Source organism: Anas acuta, chromosome 1 (assembly GCF_963932015.1).
Source record: "Anas acuta chromosome 1, bAnaAcu1.1, whole genome shotgun sequence".
In the NCBI taxonomy this organism is placed as follows: domain Eukaryota; kingdom Metazoa; phylum Chordata; class Aves; order Anseriformes; family Anatidae; genus Anas; species Anas acuta.
In genome coordinates, this window is record NC_088979.1 from 192,614,479 (window position 1) to 192,642,473 (window position 27,995).

The window sequence follows — 27,995 nt, forward strand, 5'->3', positions numbered from 1 at the left end:
TTTGTCACAGCTAGCTGGTATGTGAGCATGCCTGGTGACAGCCATTGTGGTTCTTCGTCAGTCACTTTGCTTACATAAAGGTTTGGTTAATAACAGGGTACAAGGGGATGAACAGGGCTCTTTGGTAGGATGTTTTTCCATGTAGAAGGCAATTTTTCAAAATGACATGAAAACCAACTCTCCATAACTCTGCTCTCTCTGTATCTCAAAGTTTGCTTTAAATACCTTTTTCATAGCAAGAAACCTTTTCAAGAATTCAGATAGTATTCCAGCTGGTTCTAAGGCTGTAATTTTGGTGTACTGTATGTTACAGCTGAAAATGTGAAACAAAAGATGTTCTTTCAAGCAGTGACATAATTCAAGCTAATTGGAGGCTACTTAAAATTTTCTTCCTGTTTTTAAGGGCCATTGACTTACCCTCCTGAGGAATGATGCGAAGTGTTACACTGAGACCTGCGTCTTTAATTAGCTTCACAATATCTGCATGAGGCATGTTAATAATAGACTGGCCGTTCACAGCTAAGATCCGGTCTCCAACTTTAAGTTTTGCACAGCGATCCGCAGGACTTCCATCAATTATTCTCCCTATTTTGTGGGGTACAGCTAGACAAGGAATAATATTTAGTTAGCTTATGCAGCAGTAAGTGATGATGTTCACAAAGAGAAGAAAATGAGCTAATTTAGAAGAAAATTTTATCTTAAAGATACTTTGTTCATAAAACAGTTATTCTTATGAAATGTCATTTGCATGAACTCAGAACATATTTTGCTAAAAATTCAGAATTCAGATGTGCATACAAAGCACATACATACAAAGCCCCAAATCAGTTTTATGGTTCAGCCAGTTTACAAACCTGATATGTGACAAGATAATAAACAGTTCAGGAAAAAAATAAGGCATTAGAACAGTGAAGGGGATAAACTCGCACAATAAGTAGTAGTCATAAGTCGTCTCCCACCTCTGAATTTACAGAATCCCTTTATTTGTATACTGCAGAAGAGATACTACAGACATGATTTATTTTATATACAAACTGATTTTATTACTGAAAGTGCCCAGGGTTTACTAAATTTTTCTCCTCCTCCACACAAATATGTTAACTGATAAACAGAAATCATACAGAAGATTTATTGGGATGTGAGGTTTTCTAATTAGATACATGCCAGCATGAATTTGCAGTTAATTATGAGTGTATAGTCACATTTACTACATCAAATAAACACACGCATTCTCAAAACTTTACAGATCTAGTTCACTTCTTTGCTCTTTGTGGTTCTCCATTTTCCTGTGTGCTCCATCTGTTCCCTTATTCTGTCTTTTCCCATATTTCCCATTGAATTTTCTAAATTTTACTCTAAATATGTCTTCTAGAGTTTTTTCCCTCTATTATTCAATCATTTTTTAACTTAGTAGATATGCTATAGCTGACAATTCTTATCTTTCCATCAAGACTCTCCAAAGAAAATGCTATTTTCTTTCCATCTACTAGTCATAAACATGCTTATCACAATTCAATTTGACTATTTATTCTATTAATATCATAATAATGTCATAGAGTGTAATAAATTCCACACTTTAGTCTTGGCACATTTAGCTCAAAGATGTTCAGCCTCACTGTCCACCTCAAACTGGTGTTAGAGCAGTGCATTTTTTTTTCCTTTAAAATAACGTATCCTAAAAATACTAACATCTAAGGATAACTTCAAAAAAGTAAGACAAAAGATAAATCATACATTTCATGGAAATATCTAGGCTATCTAAGCCATTATCAAGCAAAGCACTAACAAGAGATATGTTCAGAACACTCTATCACCACAAAACAAATTTCTCAGTTCCTTGATAAACGTTTCCTGAAGGTGATGGTGACAAACACAGATTGCACATCTCATGCAAAGTCACAATATGCACAACTCAAAGTGACTTTTGCTTCTAATATGGATGAAAGCACTGCTTACGGTGTTAAAAATAAATTCTCTGAGAACTAAAAATATTAGTGCTCTGAAATGCAAACCATAAATTGCATGCTTCTTTAATCTTGTAGTTCAGGTAAGACTATAAATTTAATTATGCCTTTAGTAATATATACACAGCTAGTTTACTCCAGAAATGCTGCTTAGGAATAAGCACCCAGTTTACGTTGCGGTGCCTGAAGCCATTCTATACATTAAAATACACTAAATATGACTAGATGACTTTGTACAAAATTTGATTTTATTTTGCCTTTGATGCAGACCTATAACTGCCACACACACACATCAGATTAGATTCCCCAAATAAGTAAAAGAGTAACTTGACAGCGAAACAGTTCGCATTTGCACAGAGCCCTTCACAAAATCAGTTCTTAAAACACGACATCAAATCACGTCAGCTAAGACTAAACCATGGCTGTTGCTGGTATGCAAAATGAGATCTGTCTGAAATTTCTGTGACTGTACAACACATCAGTAGAGATCAGAAAATAAGGCTGCCTTATATGAAAGAGCAAGTAATTTTGTAGGAAGAAAGAAGGGGAAGCATTATGGCTGAGATGCTATAGCTAAAATTCCTATGCTTGCCATTGTAAACTCTACAGAAGATATTTTGATAGCATAAGTAACTTAAGTTCTTTAAAGGACACAACTTCAGTAGTGAGGGAAGGGAGGGCAGGAAATACTATTAATACACCGGCACAGTTTTTGTTGGCATTCTTGCACCTGATGAGTGAACAGAGCAGATATCCACGTTTGTGATGTCTGCTAAAATCAAAGCTGGAGGTAGGAGAGCCATGAGAGTCTGATTCAGCTCCATATCCTGAGAAACTGAAATGGAGGAAAGAGAAGGAACTTTTCCCCACTTTTTCTGCCTCTTAAGTCTAACAGCCTTTGCCTGACATATAAAGGTAAATAAATGTTTTGGTGTTAGTGCACTTTGTCCTGCAGTGCTATGAAAGGATCAACAGTAGGTGGCTTTCTGAACAAAGTTCATGTCTGTCAAACAGCTTTTTCTACTGCACTTTGTTTTTTGAATATTTAATACTCCTCGTTTGAAGCTGTATTGGTTCAATGTGTTGCCATACGATCTTACTGCTTGCTGTAAGGCGTGGAAAGCTTTTGCTGAAGGAGTCAACAACTCTACCAGCTTGGCAAGGAGTCCATTGGAAAGTTATATCACGATTTCATGGACAAATGTGATGAATTACTATTGAAACCCACAGAAATCCAGCAGAAGTGGGTTTCTGTGCATTTATAGATAATATGAAAAGTTTGCTTTCTGACTCCTTTCCTTGCATTAACATCCCAGGGATCTTCTTGTCACTACTTGCTCTCTCCAGCAGAGCTCTGCCTGAGTCTCCTCTTAAGCTACATTACCCTGGCCAGCACGCTCCCTGCTGTCTTGGAAGGGGAACCTTTTTTTAAGGATTTATTTACAGGCATGTGTGCTTCTAATGGAATTCTAAGGATATCTGATGTGCAGGTTGCTTATGAAAATATGAATATTATTATGTTAGAAGGCTTAATTTTTAAGAGTCTTTGGTGGTGGAATACTTACTGTGAAGGGATAAGATAGATCTACTCACAGGGGATTAATAAGGTAAAAGCTAAGGAACAAAGGTAGAAAAGAGCTGTGAATTTCCACAGTGGAGATTTTTTATCATTCAGAACAGTTACATCTAAAACTGGCATGGAAATGCTGCAAAAGTGGCAGTACCGAGTGGGCTGAGTGAAGTGACAGACAGGATCTCATGGGTAGAAATGTAAAATGATGCACATGGAGAAAAAATAACCCTGGCTAAGCTTAAGCAGGGATGGATCCTAAATTAATTATTACTACCCAGGAGATCTTGTAAGGTGTGTCTACTTCTCTAAATACATAAACTCAATAGAATAGTAAACAAAATTTTAAGAGTTAGAAAAAGAATAGCAAATGAAACAAAGTATTGCTTGTTTATTATCGCACACCTAAAGTCTGACTATTGCTTATAGACCCAGTATTCTCATCTCAAAAACATAGCACTGAACAGGCAAAGATTGAGAGAAAGACAGCGTGGCAGTCAAAAGCAGAAATCAGCCTTCATTGAACTTGGACTGTTTTGTCAATGAACTTGGATAAGAGAACATGGAACAATCATCTGGATGGCCAGGAGCATGAATAGATTAAAAGGGATTAGACAAATTCATAGGAGCTAACTCAATTGCCGATTAAATCAGAAACCTGTGGCTGGGAAAGCTGAGGACAGCATGGAACTGTATGGCCCATCAGTCCCTTGCAGCATCACAGATTGGTTTCTGGGAAACCTCTTCCCAAGTTTGGCATTTCATTAGGGCTTTATTAACATATCAGATCTTCTCTTATATTGCATCTCCAGTGGCTTATTTTTATATGAGCAGAGCAATAAATAATGTAACCTTTTAACGGAAGTCCCCCATCACTTGACTGGTGATAAATGATTCCACTGGGCTTTAAAAAATCTTACAAATTTATTCAGAACTTCAGATTTCACCACAAGCTGTTCTCCAAGCATATACAATTTGAACAATGGCAGCATGTACCTGGATTAGACTCTGCAGAGAATTTGATCCACTTATTCCAAAACAGGGGTACCTGAGCAGCATTTAAGATGGGCAGGGTATACAGAAACATTTGGATTTTTTTTTCTTTTTTTTCTTTTTTTCAGGAATCCTATTATTCAAGCTAAGAGAGAGCACAGAAGATAAGATGGCCCTTTATAGGACAATTAATTTCTTAGTTCTCTCAGACTACACAGTGAATGAGACTGGAAGGGAAAATATTGTGGTAAACAGTGATTTATACAGACTTTTATTGTTGAAAAAATGGGAAATTAATCAGATGCTATTTATATGTATATTAAACATTCAGATCTTCAAATTATATATAGATTTTTTCCTAATACCATCAAGTGATCCAAAATGTGATATTTTTGAATGATGCATATGAATATCTAACTTAAGAGAAAATAATTCTTCCAAGGCCATAGCCATAATCCTAGACATAAAGAACCTAGTACAGAACAGCAAAACTGCAGGAGAAGTTCCTAACAATGGATCTCATGATAGAATCTATTTTTTTCTACAGTGCGTTTTATAAAAAAAAAAGTCACTTCAGGGAAGTTAGAATCTTGAGAGCACCTCAACTTCTAAGATTTTTGAAGCCATCAACCTCGCTCCCTAAATCTCCCTCAGACGTTTAAAGCATTTTTGTCAGGACTGCAGGCTGACCCAACACTTGCACCTAGCAGCTGATGCTTTCCCAGAAGGTGGTTAATTGTGCAATGATCAGTTCTAAGCTCATAATCAAAAGAGAGATTAAATCAAATAATGACGATACAAAATGATTTAAAAAAAAAAATCTTTGCATTTAGGAAGTGGGTAAGGTCTGCTTTCATTAACTAGCTGATTTGTATGTATATTAATATTTTTATTTTATAAAATTGCCCACTTTCACTGATCCAAATAAACATCCTTTCCACACCTTTACATCTTAGAAAAGAAAGAGTGAATTCTGTGGCTTTACACCTGAGGGTCCATATGCTTGGGTCACCTCTACACGAAGCCAGAGCAGCTGCTGAATACAAATGCTGTTTCTAACACTGTGTATTTCTGTCAAGCCAGTTGCTTTTTATTTTTTATTTTTTTTTTGAAAATAATATGATTTCTCCTCACTTGAGAGACACATAAGCTAGAAATAGTTGGTTGTAAAAAGATGTTACCATGAAAAAATGCTTTTCTGTTTGACATCTAGAATTTTCTTTATTTGGTTATTTTAGTTATAACTGTTGAGACTGTATTTCGAAAAGAGTAACTTTCCTGTTTTTGCACTATGTAGTAACAAAACGTCAAAAATGATCAGTTAAGGGGGGGAAAAATCAAACCTGTACTTTATCTATTAAACCCTCTGGCAGATAAATTCTTGTGATCTTTTTTAATGTTAGCAGATATAGGTAGTAAACCAAGCAAGTGAACCTTCCTGAGCCAGCTGTCCTTTTCAATATTATACAGCTGAACCCATGAATATTTATTATGTCCTCAATTCTCAAAAGGTGTAAGAGTTTTCATTCAACCAGCAGGCTCCAGCATATCAAGTTTTAATTGGAAGAATATATTAAATGTAAACATCAGTAGTTTCATTGCTCCTGAAGAATATGAAATGTAGGAAGCTTGTATACAGTAGAGTTTCTGTCAAAGCTAATCTTAGAATCAAAATAAAATATGTTCCTGAAATTTATGATTTTTTTTGTATGTCATACTCATTTGGAGAAAAACAAAACCAAAACACCTGTGGCATGCTGCCTACTGGCAAATGACTATACTCCCTTTTGTTTATAAGTTGAATGAACCTATGAACTGAAACATCCTATTGTGTGCTGCTATGGAACATATTTACTTACATAGCATGGTTTTGTCACAGGCATAAGAAGCTAGGTGTGAAAGAGTGCATATAACTTAGAAATCTGGAGATCTAATAACATTTAGGCAGCAAAAAAAAATGATGGAAATTAGGTACATAATTCAGGCTTGTCATCAAAGCAAAATGGAGCCCTAGCTCCATGAAATCATTAGCAAAACCTTGATTACCTTGATTCACTAGGTTTCTGCTAACAAAGCTTGCACAGTTTGGTTTTTGAAAACACATGAGCAGCCCCCCTAGGTCCGAATAACCTACTCATGAATAAACTGGAGGACAGGATTCACCTAGAGAGAGAACTGGTGTGGCTAAGATCCTCCATGCTTTATTCTCCAAAAGGATCAGATAGACAGTTGAGTAATTCATGCCACAATTCATGCAGCTATGTGCTTTCAGTGATATAAAAAAGATCTCTTTTGTCTCTTAAGGTTATTTTATTATTATGAATTAGAATTAGAATAGTTCAGACCTCCAAAGATCATCAAGTCCCACTGCCTGACCACTTGAGAGCTAACCACAAGTTAAAGCATATTTTTGAGGGCATTATCCATGACTCTTGAGCAATGACAGGCATGGGGCATCAACCCCCTTGCTAGGAAGCCTGTTCCAGTGTTTGACCACCCTCACAGGAAACAACTTTTTCCTAATATCCAGAATTAGCCTCCCCTGGTGCAGCTTTATGCCATGCTCTCACATCCTAAATTGTATATATTGATTTGAAAAACTGACTTGTGAAGCAATGTCTTTCAGCTCCAAATTTTAATATCAGTTTAAACAAACAAACAAACAAACAACAAAACCACCACAAAAACAAAACGAAAACCAACCAAAGACCAACCCAACATCAGAACGTGCCTTTTTGAAGCTGAAGAGACAGGACAGCTCAAGCCTGAATATCAAAGCCAACTAGAAATGAGAAACCAGATCCTTTTCCCCAAGTCACAACTGTGTTCCACAGAAGACTCGTGTTGCAAGTGTTTTTTCACTGCTCTGTTCCAAAGAACTCCAAGCTGGAGTAGATGGATATCCTAATTTCCAAAGCTCTGTTTTCTCTAGAATGTGCAGGTTGATCACAGAAAATTGTGTCCCCAGGCACTTTCTTACTCAGGAAGAAGCATGGGTTAAATTGAAGCACAAATAACTGTCTCAGATCACACAGTTATCATTGATCAATGAGCTGTTTTTTATCTTTAAACTGCAAGGAGTTCAAAGAAACTCTAGAGCTGAATGGGACTTATTTCAGAACTCTGTTTTCTGTAGTCAACAGGACCTTATCTTGGATTTAAGGTTTTTAGTTAAGGCTGAATATTTTGAGAAATGAGAGAAACTTATTTCATTAGGCTTTTTATTTATTTATTTATTTATTTATTTTTAAATCCAGCAGTCATTGGCATATGCACGTAGGGGCAAATTAAAGCTGCACCACCTCTTTTGTAAAACTGGACAAAGACCATAAAAAGTATGCACTGCCTTCTGCCTTTTTAAATGTTTATTCATTATTGTTATTTTATTTTTGATTATTTATTATTGATTTAATTTAATTATATATAGATATATATACATACACACATATATATATTCAATTAATAATTGTGCTAATTGCCAATACCTGTTGTGGTAAGATCGATAGATTATTGCCAGTTTTCCCATTTCACTGGCAGTTTCCAGTTAACAACATTAGTTTAGAGCACATGCTTCTTTTCTACAGAAATTAGGGTGTTCAGAGATTTACAGTGGATCACAAGTTCTCTTCCTAAAAGGATCTGCATTCCAAACAAAGTAAAAGCAGTTGGATGATATGAAATTGGTAGGGACAAGTGTATTCCATAAAGCTCAAGGACAAATTAAATGGGAGATCTGTTGGCAATTTCCAGCTGACTCTAAGTGCTTTTTTGTGGGATACAGATAATGAACTTATCGTGATACCCTAGAAAGCTCCACAGATACGTAGTTTTACCACAGAGGACATGCACTATTAAGTATTATTCTAAAGGTAATTCAACATGTAGATTAATTAATTGAGTTTCTGTAATTTTTGCTGCAATATGACAATACTGTCATGTGAGACAATGCCACTTTAGACACAGCTGTGCCTCCACAGTCTCCCATGATGTTTGTGGCAGGATGTTGGGGAGCCCTGCCTTGCAGAACCACACAAGTTGAACACACAAGAACCACACATATTTTTAGTGGGAGAAGCATGAAAGTATAACTCAGGTTGGGACTTCAGTAATAGTTCAGTTTGTTCAGTTTATCCACTGAGGCCTCCAGCCCAGCCACAGAGCCTGTGAAGATTTCCACAGAGCCCTGAGGCCACAGCCATTGGGATCCATGCCAAACTGAAAGTGAAAAACTGGAGTTTATAGGTTCTAGGCATTCAGCTGGGCATGTGACACTGAATTCTTTACAGGAATACCACTGGAGTTGACAAATTTTTGACAAACTATGTGTAGCTTGCCTAGCAATAGAAAGCAAGAAGCAAGGTCAAATTTAGGTGGCCCATCTGGTGAAGGAATGGGAGACAAGGCACCCTTTAATCTTGGGACAGGGTATAGGGGAAAGTGTGATAAACTGTTTTAGGGGCAGTGGAAGTTAATCCTTTCATCAGGAACAGGCCAAGGTGAATTTCTGTTTTTTAATCTCTTACGATTCTAAGATCCTCTGGGCTCTGCACTAGGCGAGATGACTTGCTCCTAGATGTACCATTCAAACAAAGTTCTTTATTTATACACTTCATCTTCTTTTGCTGATATAATTTAAAAGCATGGATGACCTTGTCTATGCCCTTGCTTTGCCCCACGAAATCTCTTCATTCAATCCTTGTCACTCATTCTCCACTCCTGATCTGCCCCACATCAGAATTCTAGTTTGGCGCAAGATAATCCCCTGTGCTGAATTAAAGAACATCCCAAGTAATGCTCTGACAAGGGGGATACAAAATTTCTGTCACTATAGAACAAAGGAAGAGAAAAGAGACACAAGAACTGGGTGCTGAAGCAAGTACCAGTGAGTCAAAATTATGTCCAGATGTAAAGGCTGGCTCCCAGCTATGTAATTATAATTTATTAAAATGACAGCTACAGTGCTGCCTATCACAAAATGTGAGAAAATAATCCATTACCTAATAACGTCCTTATTACTTATCTGCATCAAGGGTAAAAATATGCTTTTAGTATTTTGAAAATTTCTGCAAAGCAAAGGCAAGCCTGTAAATCAACAGTGACAATTCAAACCCCTTGCATAGCTTGTCAAGAGTAAAGATGACCAAGACTGTAGGTCTTGGAGGAAGAATGACATCCTGATTATAACACACCAGGCAGACACCCGGAGGCTGAGCTTTTGTGTTCCCTCTTGAGCTCTGGGCCAACTGCAAGGCAGCAAACCCATGAGCCTGTGGGTCCGATGCTGGTAGGAGCTCAGACTGACTGCATCAGTTTTACCAGTGCTTGCAGCTCAATTTCCTAGTGACACAAGGTTCACACTTCTGTACTGAGCAAGAGCTGTTGCAATTAGTTGATTATAAAAGTATGTGAGAATGAGGAAAATATTTTCAGTGCATGATTAATTACCTTCTTGAGTAAAAGCAAAGCTGATACTTAGCGCTTCTAAGTCCTCAAGTCATTTACTTTGACAAGAAAGTAGAGGAGAGAATAAAGATATCAAAATAATCATTCTTAAATCAAATGAATGCTTCTCTTTGCCCTGAAGATGTTCCCAGTGAGATGACTTTTCAGGCTATGCTGTGCCTATCAGTATCTTGCACTACAAGATATTCCCTTTTCTGACCTTTTTTGCCCATTTTGATTCTTTCAGAGTTGCTTTGCAATTTCTATATTAATGTTTATGTTATGTTAATGTCATGTTAACTGTGTTAGGGTATGTCTACACATCACACATGGGGATACGTAAGCTGTCAAGTGCCTCTGAAACCAGAAACACTGGAACTACAGCACAATATTTCACCAGATTAATACTCTAATGTTACAAGAAGCAAGTGACTAACAAGGTACTTGACATAGTGCCATGCAGATCCATATTGTGGTATTGATGTAAGATATATTTTTGATATTATACATCCTATGCCCAGTTGATACTTACCTGCTGTTAATATGCTTTCTACATCTGACTGTGCATTTTAATCAAAGGATTTTACATTAATTCCAGCTGGAAGGACCTCAGGAAGTCTCAGTAACTGCTGCTGAAATTACTCATTTATGTTATCTAGTACCAAAGGGCTTGAAACTTGGATGCCATGATCTAGATGGAATCTAATGAGTGTTGTGTAAAGGGGGAAAACCATTTCCCCTCAATCTACTGACTATGCTTTTTTTATTACATCCTAAATTACTTAGCCCAAATAAATATTAGGGAAGAAAAATGAACCTCCCTTAACATTGAAAAGGCTGATGATTTTTAACCTATTTTTATTCCTGCTGACAGATTATGTAATTTTCAGCTTATTTTTTCTCTTACATTTTTGGAACAGAATTCACACAAAAATGGTATTTTCTTCTCTATTCTGTCAGTGTCTACAACAAATGTCCTTTTTTAGTTCATTGCTGTTGTTTTAAACTTAGGATCTGGGTAGTTCTTGGGATCACTGAAATTCAGTGCAGTTATTATTTGAATAAATTTTCTTGTCACTTCCACAGCAGACTGCCATTTTCAGTTACTCAGCTAAGGTTCAACAATGACTACCTATGCAGTAGTGGGAAAGAAAAGAATATGTTGGTGGGCAGGAGGAAAGCAGGATCTTGAACTTGGGTCTGTTATATCCTGCAGAGCACTCTGGTCACAGAACTTTTTGTTGTTTGGGCATATTCTCTTCCTCTGCTCTTTCCCTCTCCATCTTCCCCAGCCTCAAATCCTGTGAAATAATTTTCTCAAAAAATTTATAGCTAGCTTAACTGATTAATGTTTGTATCTCAGTGTTTTCTATGATTTATTTTTTCCATCTGATATTTTGCAGAGAACTTCCAATTGGCTATTATATTCAAGAAAGTGAAAACTTAGAGTCCCAGGTGTCTAATTATCCATGGCTTTATTACAATATTAATTCTAACAATCATAGAATTTTGAAATTCAGCTGAGGTAATGTGAAAAGAACTCTAAATATCTGCATGGTCATGAAGTATTGAAAATTTTTCTGAGATAATTTGCGATTGTGAGGTATGGCTTTCCAGTGCTCCCTTTGCTTTTCTCTTATGAATGCAGAGGAGTGAAGTGTGGCCCTGAAAGTAGATTTTTTTTTTTTATTTTTTTTTTCCCTCAATAAACAGTTTTGGGCTAAAGAACAGTTTCTTCAAAACATTTTAAATGCAAGAAAAGACTGCATTAGGCTGTAATATGCAAAATGACAAATGTTCTTGCCTGTCTTGATTTTTCAGAACTGGCTAGTACTCACAGTTTCAGATTGATTTAGTAGGAGATTTTTATCTTTTCAAAGCTTTTTATGCATCCCACTTGCACGGGGCTCCACTCGATTAAGTAATAGGTTTTCCAATGCCATTTAAAACACACAATGGTGCCCCTGTACCTGCAGGTGGCACTAGGTAGGATTGCAGGTCCTCTGTCACATCTTCCTGCCCTCTCCCTGGATGTACCTGGACATCTCAAATGGCACTACATGCAGATATCAAAGCAAAGTAGAGCCCCAGCAAATATGAAAGTGAGCTATAATCCTCAATATCTGATTCTACCACGGTACTTATCATGCCTTGTACTCAGTGGTAACTTCAATACTATATGCCATCCAGCCAGTTAAAGAAATCAACCTTCCTGCACCTCTGTCTGACCAGCTTCCTTGCTTTCCAGTTGATTCTGTGGTGCCCTAACTGGACAGGTATAGTTGTGGGGTTTGCTGTGATCTCAGCTTTTATTTCAATTTCTTGAACTTCAACTGCATGCGAGTGAATGATTTGTTCACATATCTCTGGTCATTGCTTCTTAGTATCTCTTTGGTATACAGGAGCAGGGAAAACCTACTTTGTAGGTGAATTCTGTTGTGCATGGGTGAAAGAGTGCCTTAGAGGCTGGATAACCTTTGGGTTTGTCCAACACACAGCAGACAAACAGTGCCCCTGGAAACAACCTTGAGAGCCCCTTCAGCTTTAATCAGTGCAGCGATTAATTAGCAGTTGTCAGGTTTTAATTACCTTTTATTTCTTTTTATTTTTTACTTGAGGCAAATGTGGAAAAATAAAAGCTGAAAACCATGATTTACTTACTTATTGTGGACCCAGACTCAGGCCTGTTCAGGGAGCTGATGATAACAAAGCCGAAACCTTCATTCTCCTTGCGGTGGATCACGACATCGCTGGTTTGCAAGCTGTGAGAAGTAAAGCCCTCGGGGGGTGTAGCATTGCTGCTAGAGACAGCGTGATTGCTGTTGGCATAAGTTGTGTAGTCACTTCTTGGAGAACTGTGGTGCGTGGACACCGAGCCTGGGCTTCTGCCATTCTCTGGGCACGGTTCTCCTAAAATATAAATCATACCAGTATTACAGACTGGCTTGCTCAGTGGATCTCTGACTTACAGTACATTTGCTAATGCAACATAAATACACTTGACTTTCTATGGCCCGGACTACTGAAAGTATTAAGCTAGGAGCTGTAATAGATGCAGAGAGACAGGAATCTGCACAATTATGCAAAGCTTTCAAGGGCAATCAGATAAAGCAAGCATGAACACTTGGTGCTAAGCTGTCTAACAGAAAGGAAACTAAGAAACAGTGACTATCTGGATTGCAAAAATGTTAGCAAGCACTATTTCCTTGTCTCCTGGTTGATCTGTCATCAAGAGGAAAATGTGACCATCTAATCCAATATAAAATTATTTGTGTTTGGATTAAAAGAATTTAAACAGGCGGCTAACATAGAGTAATTAGCATTAGCTGCATAATGTCTTTCTTACAAATTGATTAGCATGCTCAAAAGACATTTATGGAACAGAGCAGTTATACAAGGAAAAGTAATCACAAACAGTTTTTCCATGGATGCCATCACAGGAGCAGTGCTCATTTAAAAGTTTTGAAGATGCTCTTATGTGACGAGTTGGAAAGGGCAGAAGTAACAATGGGGGCCATCCACACTTTACTACTGCTTTATAATAGCAAGAATAGGGAGCAACTTAAATCTTGTGGGAATAAACACTTTTTTAGTACAAGCATTTGGGCAATTGGAAACAGTAAAGTAGTAAAGTTACACTTCCAGATGGGAAAAAAAAAGAAAAAAAAATATTCTTTGCAGATCTAAGTTTACACAAATCATTATTTATTGACATTTTAAATACAGAACTTTCAGATAAATGTAAGCAATTTTTCTCTTCACAATGACGAGAGTGTTTCTGCTGAACATGTGAAGAGTTTACGCATGCACGCATGCATCCTAGGAAGGGAGCTTGCAAATTAGACCTTCAGTGTGTATATGTTAATAAAATAAACAACATCCAAATCTAGGCTGTTGCTTTCTCAGTCAGGTGTGTCCTTTAGGAGTCCTTGTGCAACTATGAAATAAAGTGATTAGAGAGAATAAAGAGGAAGAAAAACAAACAATTATTATACTCCTGCGTTAGAATTGAAAATCTCCACGAGTTATTGAACCAAATCTGCAACTAAATGCCATAGTCAGTGACAAGAGAGATCTCATTTTCTGGCTGTCATGTTTCAGAAAGCTGGATACTGTTTGTGCCAGTATGGCTGCAACAGAAAGGAAATTATCTTACCCTGCAGAATGACCAAGAGCTGGCTTGACCATAAATGAATGCAACTGAATGCCGTTAAGTATAGTAAAAGAAAGATAAAGGAAAAAAAGCTTAAACAGCTATTCAATTGTCAATTTTGCAGTAGATATTCATCAGAAAAATTACATTTTGCTTCTGCCTGTGGAGAAATGGCATTTTAATCCTCATTGTTCTGAATACCACATTTTCTTAAACAAATTGTTTTCCAGAGCTTGCTAGAGGTGGCTATCGGTCCCAGGCTGGGGTGAGTGTCTGTGGAGCGGTGGTCCCGCGCCAGGGCTGGGTAAAACATAGACACCAGCTGCCAGGAGCATGAGGGCAGCCTCGTTTCCCTCTGCTGCTCACATTCATGCTGAATTGATCTGGCCTGACATGCTAGTACAGCATTTTGCAGTTATGCCCCACATCACTCATTTTAAAATTCTCCCACAAAGCTCGTGTTGTAAGACACAAAATTAAAATCCTGTTCAGCTCCAGAAATGCTTAAACATTAATGAGTTACACGCGATACTCCCCAGTGTGGCACTCTCAGGGACTAAGAATAACTCCAGGTGTTTTACCAGCTTGCTCGATTTCGTGTGCCGGGGGACCAGCGTGTCTCATAGACCGTCGTACTTAACATGTAACAAGCAGCAGTGAGGGCTGACATCCCTTCGGTGCTGCCCCTCGCAGTTATTAATTGTGCCTACCGCCGGCAGAGCCGGGCAAGGCCCTAACTCGAAGCGCTCGGCATATTACCTTGGTTATTGGCCATTTTCCTAGCGCTGGGGGAGCTGCGAGGGGGCGTCGCGCCGGGTGGAGGGGGCCCTTTCTGGCTGGAGGGCTCTGGAGTCGGTAATAGAAGAAAGTCAGTCCCGCAGGAGCGGAATGGGGGGGCTGCAATGGGGAAGGGGGCACTGCAGACACAGGGGGTGGTTTTGGGGTGGCTTTTTGGCAGGGGAGCAAAGGGGAGCAGCTCAGGCAGCGACAGCGGATCTAAGGCACGGGGAGGCTGACGAGAGGACAGGCTGGAAACAGGGATTTGCTCATTTCTGGTGTCTCAGCAAAGTGCACTAACCACACCAATCTTTAAAAGCTTATTAAAATACCTCTTTCCTTGTGTATGCAAAAATTTCAAGGGAACAGCAGCAGCTTCTCCCATTAAAACTTCAATAGATACTGCCATGCATTTTTCCAAGTTTTTGTGTTTTCCAGTAATTGCACCAGGCTAGTCTAAAGGTTTTATTTACTTTAGATCCTTCATATTATTTTAGGTTTATTTTCTGAACGTGTCTGCATGAAAGGAGGAACTGGCCCTGTTCCTAGCAGCCGTTTCTGCTGTACGGAGACTTTTCATCCAGCTGGCCTTGCAGTGTGTGTGTGGGGGGGAATCTCCAAATGACATCAGTGAGACCAGAAATGGGCTTTTAACACATACAAGAGTGAAATGAATCCTTGCCCTAAACAGTTAACAGTCTTTGAGAATTTCTCCAAATGCTTATTCACAGTCAGCTTTAACAGTTTTAATGTAAACATTTCAGCTTTAACAGTCTTAACCTAATGTAAACATTTTGTCCCAAAAGGAGACAAGAGGAGACAGCACAGAGCAGGACAGCATGGAACAAACCCAGAACACTCATGGTCACCACAGCAGGGCTGCCAATGTGATACCCACGTCTGAAGGAAGCAACACTCGGCTGTAGCACTTTTATCACAAAAACAAGAGACACATATTTACAGATAATTTTTTTTGAATTACAAAACCAAAAACAAACAAACAAACAACAACAACAACAACATTCAATTTGTCAGCACTTGTTTGTGCTGACAGCACTGAGCTCTGTTTTTCCCAGTCTTCTTCACTCACCTGTGGGTAGCACCTTTCTCCTCACAGTAAGATTCACCTGCCCATTTCGGGCAGCGTTATGCATAAGGTCAATCACATATCGGTGGGTTTTGCCGGCCACTGGAATCCCATCTACATACACCAGTTCATCACCAGGATGGAGACGACCGTCTCTGTCTGCTGAGCCCATCGCAATTACTGCTCCTATGAGGATCTAGGGTGGCAAAGGAACAAAACCCTGACATACATACTCTGAACACACAGACAATGTAGCCTCCCATTTTTCCCCATGAATGCTGTAGTGATTTTCCCTTTCTGTTGAAATTTAGTTTGTGACTCAGGGCAGGTGACGAGATCTGTGTGCATCTGAAAGCTGTGTTCCTGCTCTGTGGGTGTGATTGAAGATATTCTCTTACCTTTGGTGAGGAGGTAAAATCCCAATCTAAGGATTATCTACCTGATATATTCTAATCAAGGCATTTATCTGTAAGGGGCAATGACTTTAGCTTACATTTTGCAGAAAACCTATACAGATTAATTCCATGTAAAGGTCCTCTTGACTTAAAATTAATTATTCATAGATTACTCACTGGTGCACAATGTAAGCACCTGGAGTAATACCCTTGAGGTCAATGGACCCCTCTACAATGACCCCTCTACATAAAGCTTGCTTTGTGACTCTTTAGTGGGGAAAAAAGGTGCTATATCAAATGCTATTACTCATAATGAATAATTGCACAGGTAGTAATTGATTAGCAAAATGGAAAAAAGTGCAAAAATGTCAGCTTACACTGCACAGATGTTGTTTTCCCAAATTGATATTTAAATGTAATTTGTATGGGATATATAAACTAGTAAAAAATCTGTTCAGAACCTTTTAATGACTTTCTTCAATTTCTATGCACATAAATTCACATAATTTATTAGAAAAAGACATATATATTTTCCCTCTGGAATAACTGGTAGAACAGTCAAGATTGATTCAAACAAAACCTGCTTTCTTTGAAAGAATATTAAAGCATTCATGGAGCGCGTTCCAAATTTTCTTTTCTCCCATTCAGTGTTAGAGTGAGCACAGAATGATGGATATGACACGCCGTGTGACAATCCGCTTTAAATAATAAAAGATAAAAGCCATCACATACTGCTTTTCATGAAGAACTGAAAGGCTAGATGTTGTAGCCATGCAGGTGGTCTTGTTTTTTTGTGGTCTCAGCTGCAGAGTTGGAAGCCCCCCAGCAGAGTGTTTAAATGAAACTCCCCACAAGGAGTCTGAAGAATTTTCCCCATTTTCACTCCTCCTTTTGGCTCACTTTTGCTTAGAAAATGTAGCAAAGAGAGAGCAAGATACAGCATTTTCCTGCTTCCTGGTGTTTCTGGGTTCCTGTTAAGCAGTACCAGACTGAGTTCCCAGAGATGTTCTTTCAGATTCGCCATTCTGTTCTTCAAACACTGAAAGAATATGCCTCAAAGCTTTGGAAAATTCTTTGTACAAAATCCAGCTACGAAATATGTATTTATGCTCCTTCACTGGAGAGTAAAAGAGCTATCCAAAGCCAAGTTTAGCCAGACCTCCACGAAGTATTTATATTTTTGCATCTCATATGAGTAAGATTTTTTCGAGTTGTCTTGGAAAGAGATGTGTGGTAGCCTTCTTTAGCTTGTGAGACTGTAGGGGCTAACTTCCTCCTTTGGGCATTTGCAGTTTCTTTATAATTTATTCTAGGCTGCCAAAGTATTGAACAATTTGTGCATCTTTAAACTTTAAAGAAACACAAAGGCTGCTCGCAGCAAGGTAGATCATCAGTATCTACTGCGAAGTGCAAAAACTCCTTCTAGTTTTGTCAAATTAAGTAATTATTGATGGTCTTTCCAATGTCCACAGTGGAATGTGATTGTGATACTCATCTCATTGATGGAATTGACTCTTGAACAAAACCGGCACAATCTAGGAAGACAGTAACAGAGCGTAATCTGAAATCAAAGTCTGGATTTTATTAACTCATCTTTGTTAATCTCTGTTTTGATATTTAATTTATTTGTGACTCTTGCTAATTATTTGAATTTGTGTTTTGGTTTCATTATAACACAGTAGCTTCACAGGGACTTAGTAAAATTTAAGAAATAGACGTAAGAGGTGTAATTCATCTCACCTAGTTTTAAATGTCTGCAATGTCTAAATCCAAGCTAATCATCTGAACTCTTTCTTTGATCATTGCTAAAAACAGGAGCTCCTAATGTATGGTCTGCATTATTCTAACTCTTTGTTCTATGGATTTCTATTATGTCTTAAAAATGTCTGCTTCTTGGCATTGAGCATAAAAAGAATCTAGATAATACTTCCACATTTTGGGACAGCAATTTGAAATACCTTGATAAACACAAGTCGCTCCTTTGGAAAAGCAACTTTATGCCTAGAAATATGGAAAAATAGATTACTCCAACATCACTTTCTCCTTGTAAGGTCCAGGTAGCTGATATAACTAGAAGGAAAATATGTTACAGCCCCTTATAGTGTCAGTATAATTGATTTGAAAAACTTTATGTGGATTCTGCTTCTTTGAGAAACTTATTGCCTTACACTGAATAATCTATACTCCTTTTTAGGAACCAAACCACAAAGACAAAAGCCAGCAAAAGCTTCTTTTTGTTCTGTGTTACCTGACTGCACAGCAGGAGAGCTGAAACAAAAATTTCAAAGTGTCTCAGTTCTTGTTTCATAGGAAATGCAGGGATTTGGAGGACAGGCAGAAACTGCCTCTCCTTTTCTGGAGGTGAAAGGAATAAGAGTCTGTGGGTGGGCTGTCCATGGGGGAGCTGGGAAGCAGTAGAGGAGAGAAAACAGAGGTAAAAGCTCTTGTATTTTGAATACAAAATAGTTTTTTTTTTTTTTTTTTTTTATATATATATATATTTATTTATTTTTAAAAGTAGAGTATGTCTGTCTTCTTTACTAGGAATGAAAGTGAGCAGAGGATCAAATAGGTGGGCAACAAAGAGGGAGTGAGAGTTGAGAAGGTCAGCACTGCACTATCTAATGCCAAGGCACCTTTTTGCTTTGTAGGCTCCTCAGCCTTATGCTAGGTTCTCCTTCATTCCTGGGGGCTTTGAGACATGGTCTTTGGGGAGACCTAAATCCTGTTAGACTGATATGTCTGGGGGAAAAGTACTTTTGTATTCACAAGACCTGAAATAGGGGCAGTGACCTTGAGGCTAAGTGCAGGCCGAGAGCAATTGTTCAGTAGGACAGTGAAGCATTTTAGGAGGTGGTTCACAGAAGGCAGCATTTCAGTCCTGCTCTTCAAAAACAGCAAGGTGCTTATCTCTCCATATGGTATCCAGCTATGATTCTTTTTTGGACTTTAGACAGTAAAGCCAGGTGAGTCCTTTGCTGAAAAAAAAACAACACTAGAAAGAGTTGCTTCCTCTGTAAAAGTTCAGTGCATAATGCATATGACTGGGAGGCAAAGAACTAATTTCCAAATTCCCACTTTACTGTGTTTTTGAGCAGAGAAATAGATACAGGTCTCTTGCATCTCAAGCAAATATTCCTAACCATCAGAGTATTAGATATTCTAAACCAGTTTTCTCTCCCTCTTTTAGGCTGAAATAATTCCATTCTATATAAATAATCATCTTCTAGATGAGGCATTTGAGCTGCACTTTTCCCCTTGAGAATGTTATAAACCTCCAAACTGCAGAGCCAATCAAACCCTCACTCCCAGTTGCTACCTAATTATCCATTTGTAATGAAAAAAGCACTGAAGAAGAGACCAAGAGAGACTCTTTCACAGACTACTGAGCATCTTGGTAGCCATGGGCACTTTCCTGGGAGGTGGGAAGTTCCACTAGATGCTACAGTCTAAAACAGGTAGAGATTTCCACATCTTCCATTGGTGTCAGCTATTTGCAGGATAAAATGGACTGTTTCCTCTAACTCTTAATAGATTTCCTTTTTGGTTTCATCGAGTAGACAATCTTTAGGAATGCATATTGACTGGGTCATCCAGAAAAGAAAGGAAAAATGCTTTGTTGGAGAGTGTGAGGATGGCAGCTCAGTGGGATCAGTGGGACAAGATCCATGCCAGAAGCAAGATGCCAGAGGGACTTCAGGCATGCTGCAGGTGTAGATGATGAAAGTGCTTTGATACTGAAGTCCTTCTGTGCAGCTGCACCTTATTTAGCTTTGCAAATCCATTCCAAAATATTTAGTCTAACATAAGGTCTCTGTGTTTTAACGTGCACTTGTGAAATATCTTTTTTTTAGAATACAGTGTGTTTGTTAATTATTACAGGAGGCATCAGCAAGCTATTAATATTTATCGGTACTTTGACAGATGTTGACAATTTTAACATAGAGAAACTTCTTTGTTTCTCAGAACCATGTGTTGGTTAATGTTAATGCTTGAATGACAACTGTGTTATTCTGTATGAATCTGAACACAGAATATATACATCTATCAACTACTTATATATTTCCTTGGAAGTAGTTCACTGAAGCAACACAGGACTCAGAACATATAAGTTTTTGGGAATAAAATGTTATCAGTATCAATTTGGCATTAGTTCTCCCTAAAAAACCACAGTAACATCATCAAACTTATTCTGAAGGAGTATTAATTCTCCCTTCCCTCCCATAATTTTTGTATTTATATACATATATTTCACTATTTTGCCAAAACACACATTTCTTTTAAAAATTGTATGTATTTTTATTACTTTATTTTATTTTATTTTATTTTATTTTATTTTATTTTATTTTATTTTATTTTATTTTATTTTATTTTATTTTATTTTATTTTATTTTATTTTATTTTATTTTATTTTATATTTTTGCCTGTAATGAATCTTTGATGGTTTTACAGTCTGATATTTTAGCACTAGGATGTCTCCTTCCTGGTAGGTATACAGCTACCATTGTTATGTTGGATGCACCACATGATGTCATCTAACCTTGGAACATGCCTTACTGCTCCCTGGTGGAGCCTCCTACATTTCTTGAAATAAACTGCATCATCAATAGTATCTTTGAAATGTATGCATATACATAGACTGCCTACACTGTACATCCTTATGCATAGCCTTATGTAATTTGATTTTTAAAATCTACTGCTTAAAGTTAAAACAGCATTGGAAAGTCAGGATGAAAAGATGCTGGGCCACACCGCTGTAACGGGTTGAGTGATACACCATATCAAACTTAATTCCTGTGATTCTAGCTTCATTGACTGTACATCTTTCAGATGTCAACAGCCTGAGAACTCTGTCTTTGTATGGATGAACAAAAAAGCCATTTTACTTATAACCTTAACATGGTGTTCATTTGGGTTCAGCTATACAGTAATATTTTTCTGACCTTTACACAGATTTTAGAGTTCTAACAAATCATGAAAAAATTACTCACAGGCTGTCCAGGCTCATCTCCTCCAAGGATCCTGAAGCCAAAACCAGACTCCATTCTCCGAAGGTGAACATCCAACTCCTTGTAATCGGGACCTGGTGTAAAGGGAAATCTCACTGAGCAAAGCATTTTGGTTTTGCCTCGAGAATTTGCACCATCTTCCCCTCTCCACCCCCCTGTCCCCCCCCCCTCCTTGTGTTCATTGCACATGACTAATGGCAGCCTGGTTAGAGCTGGTGGAAACAAATGGGACACAATGTGTTTTACACAGACAAGGAGGAGACACTTGAAAATGCAGGTGTCTTGGAAGATGATTATGTTCAGTAAAACAAACTAAACCCAAGCTACTACACATTCACAGGCGAACAGTACTGCAAAAGTCTTTCCAAAATAGAGGTTATAGAGGTGCCTTCTTCCTAAGACTGACTGCATAATATTTTTCTGTTCAGCCACCTCTGGCATTTAATCTGTGTTTTCCTTGCAGTTTGTTAAAACCTAAAGAAAATAAACTGAAATGGGAGATAAAGATACATAGAAAAAGTATCAGTCCAACTTACAAAAGATGAATAATCATTACAGGCCATTTTAGTTCCACGCACATATAAAACAGTATGTCTTTTTTATGTAATGTAGCTTTTAAGTATTCCACTTTCAGGTAATACCCTCAATAAAGAGTTTTCACAAAAGCTATCATTATAAGCCTCTGAGTCTTAAGGTTTAAACTGAAAGCTAACATCATTAACTTGAACTCCTTAACGCTACTCAATTAAGGTCTCAGCAGCTTTATGAATCATTAAAATTGTGCTTCCATATGACTGCATAATGTGCCTATAAACATATATTCTGTCCTGGAACATCTGAGTTCAGGAAAGTAGAATTTTTTAAACCTTTGTTTCTTATAAAAGAATCTTTAGCTTCATTTGAAAGAGCTCCTTGTTTTGGGTTTTGATGCACTCAAAGAGCAAAAGAGAAATTTAAAGTAAAATTTTGAATAGTATAAAATGGAATAGTAAGCAGTTAAAGTAGTGGGAAATTGTTTTGAGTATTGCTTTGTTTGAAATACTTTGGGCTCATCAGCTAAAGTAGGACAGTTATGAACAAGAGTGGTCTTTTGTACAAATTGCACTCCAGTCTGTAAGTTGTCACACATTTAAGTGCACATTTAGACATTGTTGCCAACCCCAAAAGACAAAAAGGGATGGGAGGTGTATTTCTGTAAACTGTTTCTAAAGTCTCCAGTCATGTCTTGTTTCCTCAGGAGGGGAGAGACTACAGATGGTTGAAATACCATGCTTTGGCCACTCTCATTTATAGATCCCCCGACAGCATCAGTGAACACCTCACAAACTGCTGAGTTGGGCAGGACCCAGATCCAGTCTGGAAATAGAACTGTTTTAGTCTTGTCAGGTCATGCAAAAGCAGAGATGCAGAACTACATGCAGTGGCTCTATACTATGATCATGCCATAAAAATCCTCTCTAGACAGCAGCATGGTGCATTGTTGCGGCAAGGTATATTGGTATGAGTGAGACAATCTGTCCCAAATGTTTTGGTTGGTAAAATGAAAGCATTACCTTTCCCTACAAACTTGCTTTTCACATACTTAGAAGAGAATACCAAAAAGATTCTAACAGCTTAGTATTCTTTTTTTTTTTTTTTCCAATTCATTTGATGTGTCTAAACAGTGAATAAAAGAACACATGAAGTTTGTACAAGTACAGTATGTTAAACTAATGCAAATTTTGTTTAAAAGTCATGAGAGGCAAAGGAATTTTAGGATTAAAGTAATACTCTGCCCTTACTTGATTTGCTGTGCTGAAGTGTTACAAGGCTGCGGCTTAGTACTAGGGAGAAGATCTTGCAGATAGACACGGTAGGAACAACTTTTATGGCTAAATCTAACAGTCAAAGACACTGTTTCCAGTGGTTTAACACAAATCAAGCAGTACTTTTTTTTTTTTTTTTTTTCCCCCACACCTGAATGGATATGCAGTTGAGAATATATTAAGAAACATTAAGAAAGTATAAGAATGTCTGATTGTGAAGAATACACACTTTACCACGCTGAAACGAAGAATCCACTCAAACACATACATTTACAAAGCTGATCCAAACCAATGCTAGCACCAGATTCCAAAATAAGAGGTATAAAGTTTTTAAAATGATGCTGTTTTTCTACCTGTTTAGAATGGACTAAGTGCTAGGCTGACCCTAAAGAGGCATGTGGGCATACATTTCTTTTCTATGAGCTCTAACACAGTTTGTGATTGACTATGGCCATCACCCTTTCTCAGAAGAGCCGTTGCTCCCAAAAAGGTGGAAAGTCTATAGAACACCTTCTCTGCCAACAGTTCCCAGTCCATTGATAGCTGCCTTTAAAAATTATGTTTTCTGTACCACCATGCAATTGAAACATGGGACTAGGAAGGATCCCTGGGCCATCTAGTCCAGCTAGATTCCCTGTTATGAAGACTTCTGAAGCAAACAACACACAGACCTTACCAGGAAGGACATAAGCAAAGAAGACACTGCACACCTATGCCAGTTTATGGCTTTTGTTGCTAGGTCACCTGCCTCATCCAGTATTTTTACTGATGGATTTTACTAGCTTTTTCACTGTAATATATTTTTATCTCCATAAACTGACTAATGTACTCAAGAACATTTCCTCCACTGCTACTGCTGGTTGTTTGAGCTCTCATGCTTGGTGTGACAACATGACTCTCCTGGCTGCACTGACCAGCTCTCCACTGGTCTGGAGACAGCTACACAATAGATACCTGAGGTTATGTGTCTGAGTGGGGACCTGATTCCCACCCTTCGTTTTTGTGCTTAGGTCATTAATGAAACACAGAAGACTTATTTCAAGGCTCACCACTAATATTATTCCTCCAATCTATAAAATATTCTTCTAGTATAATTACTAGAACAATGGCTTTCTAGCTATTCCTTTTTATATTCTACGTCTTAAGTACCGTCTTCTCCAAGCTAATGTGGAGTACATCAATTATAACTGACATATAGTAAAATAAACATTTGTTGAATTCTAAATTTATTAAACACGCATCACTTGTTTGGGCAAAAAATCATTTACCAGCTTATTCTGACACAACCAGCCTTTTGCCAAATCCTTTTCATTAGGTCTCAATTTATCTCCATACTGGTAGATAGGTATTGTTTAATTGAAAATATACTCTAAAGACTTGATGATGAGATCCCCTTTTTCATTTTTTCTAAAGCTAGGTAAGTCAGTTGCTACTACACATTCTTATTACAGGAGCCCATGCTTGTTAGATTTACTAAAAATCCCTACTATAATGTGCCAGCAGTTTCAATATTCCTAAGTGTACATTGATCAAGTACTCTTACCTAGGTAAGTGATTGCATTTCATCTGATATTTCTTCAGTGCTTACTTTTCTATGATTCTGGTTCTTTTTCTCATCGCAAAGGATTGTTAGATAAACTAAATTTTATCTGTTCTTGCTGGAGCAGATTTTCAATTGATCATACTCACAAAGAAAATTACCTATACTTACAGTAAAATGACACTCCTGTGCCTTGTAATATACAACAAACTGTTGGTTAATATGAATTCATTATGGAAAATAGGCCTTTTTTTTTTTTTTCCCCTTGGTAAGCTAGATTGGAACCTTGTGGATCATGCCAAGTAAGAAGCAATGAGCAGGTCTGCAGGCACAGGAGTCAAACCAAGTATTAGTATTAGTATAGCCTTTTACACAGCTAGTCAATTCTAGTCAATGTAATTCACCTGAATGTCCCATCTCCTATCAGTTTCACTGAAAACAGAGTTTCAACTTAAAGTCAGTATTTCTGATTTCATAATACAGGTATCGTGCAAGAATGACAATACTCCCTGTTATCCCTTACTTTTCTGCATGTGTATATTGGAAAAAGAACTTTTTGTTTCCTTGTTAGTAACTTCATTGCTTTTTTTATAGTTATAGCATTTTGTTTACTTTGTGTGTGTGTGTGCAAAAGAAAATTTTCTTAGAGCCATTTAGTCTATAAAAGACAAAACCAAATCAGTTTGCTAGGTTATAAAACCAGCTGGCTCCCTGTGAATTCAAGAGTGACATTGGGCAAGCTGTGATATGATCATTGCTGCACAGTCAGGATGTTAAAGAGCATTGGGAAATTCTGCTTTTTGGTTCCTGGAAGACAGGGAATTTGCTTAAAATGTAAAGGCACTAGAATAGATTGCTACTGAACAATAGCGAGTTCTCAAAGGTGCAGATGTGATTATGAACACTCAGCTACATTTCTATACTGTATTCATCTGAATTCCAAGGTGAGTTACACCATGTACATGCAATTGTTTCTTAAAGGTATGTAGAGAAAATATATTCTTGAAGATGATTAATTCATTTTCTGTGTGAGTCAAGTCACACAAGTTCCAAGTGATTTTTATAGCTATAAAGCTGGTATTTGGAGTGATGCTTTTAGTGTTGAGAATGACTATTTATTTATTTATTTTTATTTTTTATTAAATCTCATCCATATTGCAATTAAAAGAAACATGAAGAGCTTTACTGTAATAATCTTACAGTCTTTCTGGGTGTACTCGACTTTCATTTTAAATGTCATACATTTCATCTTATTTATAAAGAGGAAAAGCTAGTAAATAAAGACTCCACTATAAAGATCATCCAAGTAAAAAATAAAACATTATTCTAACCTACTCATCCTATAAACTCTGAAGGGTTTAAAAAAACAGCATAAAATCATATTTAATTTAGGAGCCTTGTTCAAGCTGTGTAAGACTAGAAAAGATTTTAATGGGATTTTAATGATTTTAATGTCAAAGCAACCTTTGTATGGGATGCCTTGTTTTAACTGTTCACTTAAGATCAGATCAGGAAATGACGTATTACTATTTTTTAAACAGATTCATTGCCACTTTACAGGACAGATGTTGATTCATATACCACTAAAAGCTTTTATTTTTGAAAGCATTTGCTTTTAGTTTTTATTTCAGAACAAGATATATGTATGGGAGCAAGGAATGGCTGGGTCTGCATAATGCATCAGTTCTGTTCTTTTGCAAATGAAGATGGATTTTTTTTTTTTTTTTTTTGTGTGTGCAAAATAATGCTTAGCTAAGTCTTCAGCATGAACTATGGAGAAATATTCTTATGTTATAAAGTGTACACTGACATATGAAAGCAGATGTAAAACATTGTAAAACATACACAAAGACTGGCGGAAGAAAAAGAAAAATACTTTTCCTTGCTCGAAATATAAACCTATTGTAAAAAAAAAAAAAAAAGAGAGAGAGAGAAAAAAAAGAAAAAAGAAAAAAAAGATTTAGAGTTAACATTCTATAACCCTGCAAAGCTCATACAAAAATAAAATGGTGACTTGGCAGCCATGACTGCCCGTATTCTAGAGAAGTGATTAAAGAAAGAAGAATTACTAAAACAGAAAATGAAGGACAACTAGTTTACAGGACAATGAAGGCTGAAGAATACTTGCCAGAGGAATCCACTCGAAAACCAGTCCTGGGCAGCACTTGTTCTGAATAGGAAAATGGGGAATCAAAGTTGAAATAAATTTCTCAATTTATTTAAAGATGCAGCATCACTTTCTCTGCTGTGTTTTGAATTACCAAAGGGTAATTTCCACTTCCTGTTGCACATATTTTTTTCTCTTCCCCCCCTTCCTGACTTCCTAAGCAGTGTATGTACATATTCCTGCTAGATGTAGACCTCCCCGTCCATTTCTATGCAGAGTGAAAGGGATAAAAAGATGGTAACGTTCCTTTAACAGAACATTGCTTATGATGAAGAAAAATTATTAATTCATTCTAAATTATGGACAATAGTGACAATATTTGTGCTTATTCAAGCACAGCTTAATGTTTAATGACTGTGTTTAGATGACTTGACCACTGCTTTTATTTAATTAAACTGCAAACATATACAGATACTTTACTGGTATTAGAGGTGTCAGGAACAAATCTATAGCTGAATTCCATTACACTTCTTTTGCTGATTTTTAAGTGCTGTAACTAAGAGCTTGTTTTATGATCCCTACAGCATCCAGAGTTGCAAAACATCCCAGACAAAAAGTAGGCATTGGCCTACTGACAGTAAATAGGTAAATAAAGCACTAGTATGTTCACATGAATCTAAACCAAAATATAATTTCCAGTCATATTTCATGTATAAAGTAATGAATAAGGTAAGATCTGTAACATCAGCATCTGTAGGACAAGGATTCAACAGCTGAGTGAATTTTATCTTCCTGAGACAGAAGATAGGACTAAGTAGATCATTCCAGATAGAAAGAGACCAGAGCATGCACTGGAGGGCAGCACTTTTAGCTGAGCCTTTGGATGTAGAGAGGGAGATGAGAAGACACTATGTCTTTTATGAACAACTCTTTATCACCTTGGCAGAATTTGGACTAACGATACCTGCCTGGTGCATTTCTTCATAAAGGTAGCATGGACTGCAGTGATAGCAGCTGAGTAATTCATAGTTCACTTGAGTCAATACTGAATAAATGAAAAGACATTTCCCCCAAAATGAAGATGGAGGCTACTGAATGTCTTATGATTTGTATTATTATTATTATTATTATTATTATTATTATTATTATTATT

The 27,995-nt window shown here is 37.3% G+C and overlaps 1 protein-coding gene and 1 long non-coding RNA gene across 17 annotated transcripts in view; one reads left to right on the forward strand and one right to left on the reverse strand.

The window, feature by feature from the left end:
• Nucleotides 1-27,995, reverse strand: part of MAGI2 (membrane associated guanylate kinase, WW and PDZ domain containing 2) — a 758,260-nt gene that overhangs the window by 50,830 nt on the left and 679,435 nt on the right. For 9 of the 16 annotated variants that reach the window (XM_068669891.1, XM_068669888.1, XM_068669895.1 and 6 more), the window contains 6 exons: nt 21,373-21,464; nt 15,990-16,182; nt 15,750-15,827; nt 14,882-14,968; nt 12,631-12,879; nt 418-603 (listed from right to left, as the gene is read on the reverse strand). In XM_068669891.1, the coding sequence (XP_068525992.1) occupies nt 418-603; nt 12,631-12,879; nt 14,882-14,968; nt 15,750-15,827; nt 15,990-16,182; nt 21,373-21,464 (885 nt within the window). Of the gene's footprint in view, nt 1-417; nt 604-12,630; nt 12,880-14,881; nt 14,969-15,749; nt 15,828-15,989; nt 16,183-21,372; nt 21,465-26,863; nt 26,906-27,995 lie in introns of all 16 variants that reach the window. The other 7 variants (XM_068669894.1, XM_068669892.1, XM_068669899.1 and 4 more) reach the window with 4 other exon arrangements.
• On the forward strand, nt 21,371-27,242 carry LOC137849845 (uncharacterized). The gene is made up of 2 exons (XR_011092100.1): nt 21,371-21,467; nt 26,867-27,242. It is a non-coding gene; the product is annotated as an uncharacterized lncRNA (long non-coding RNA).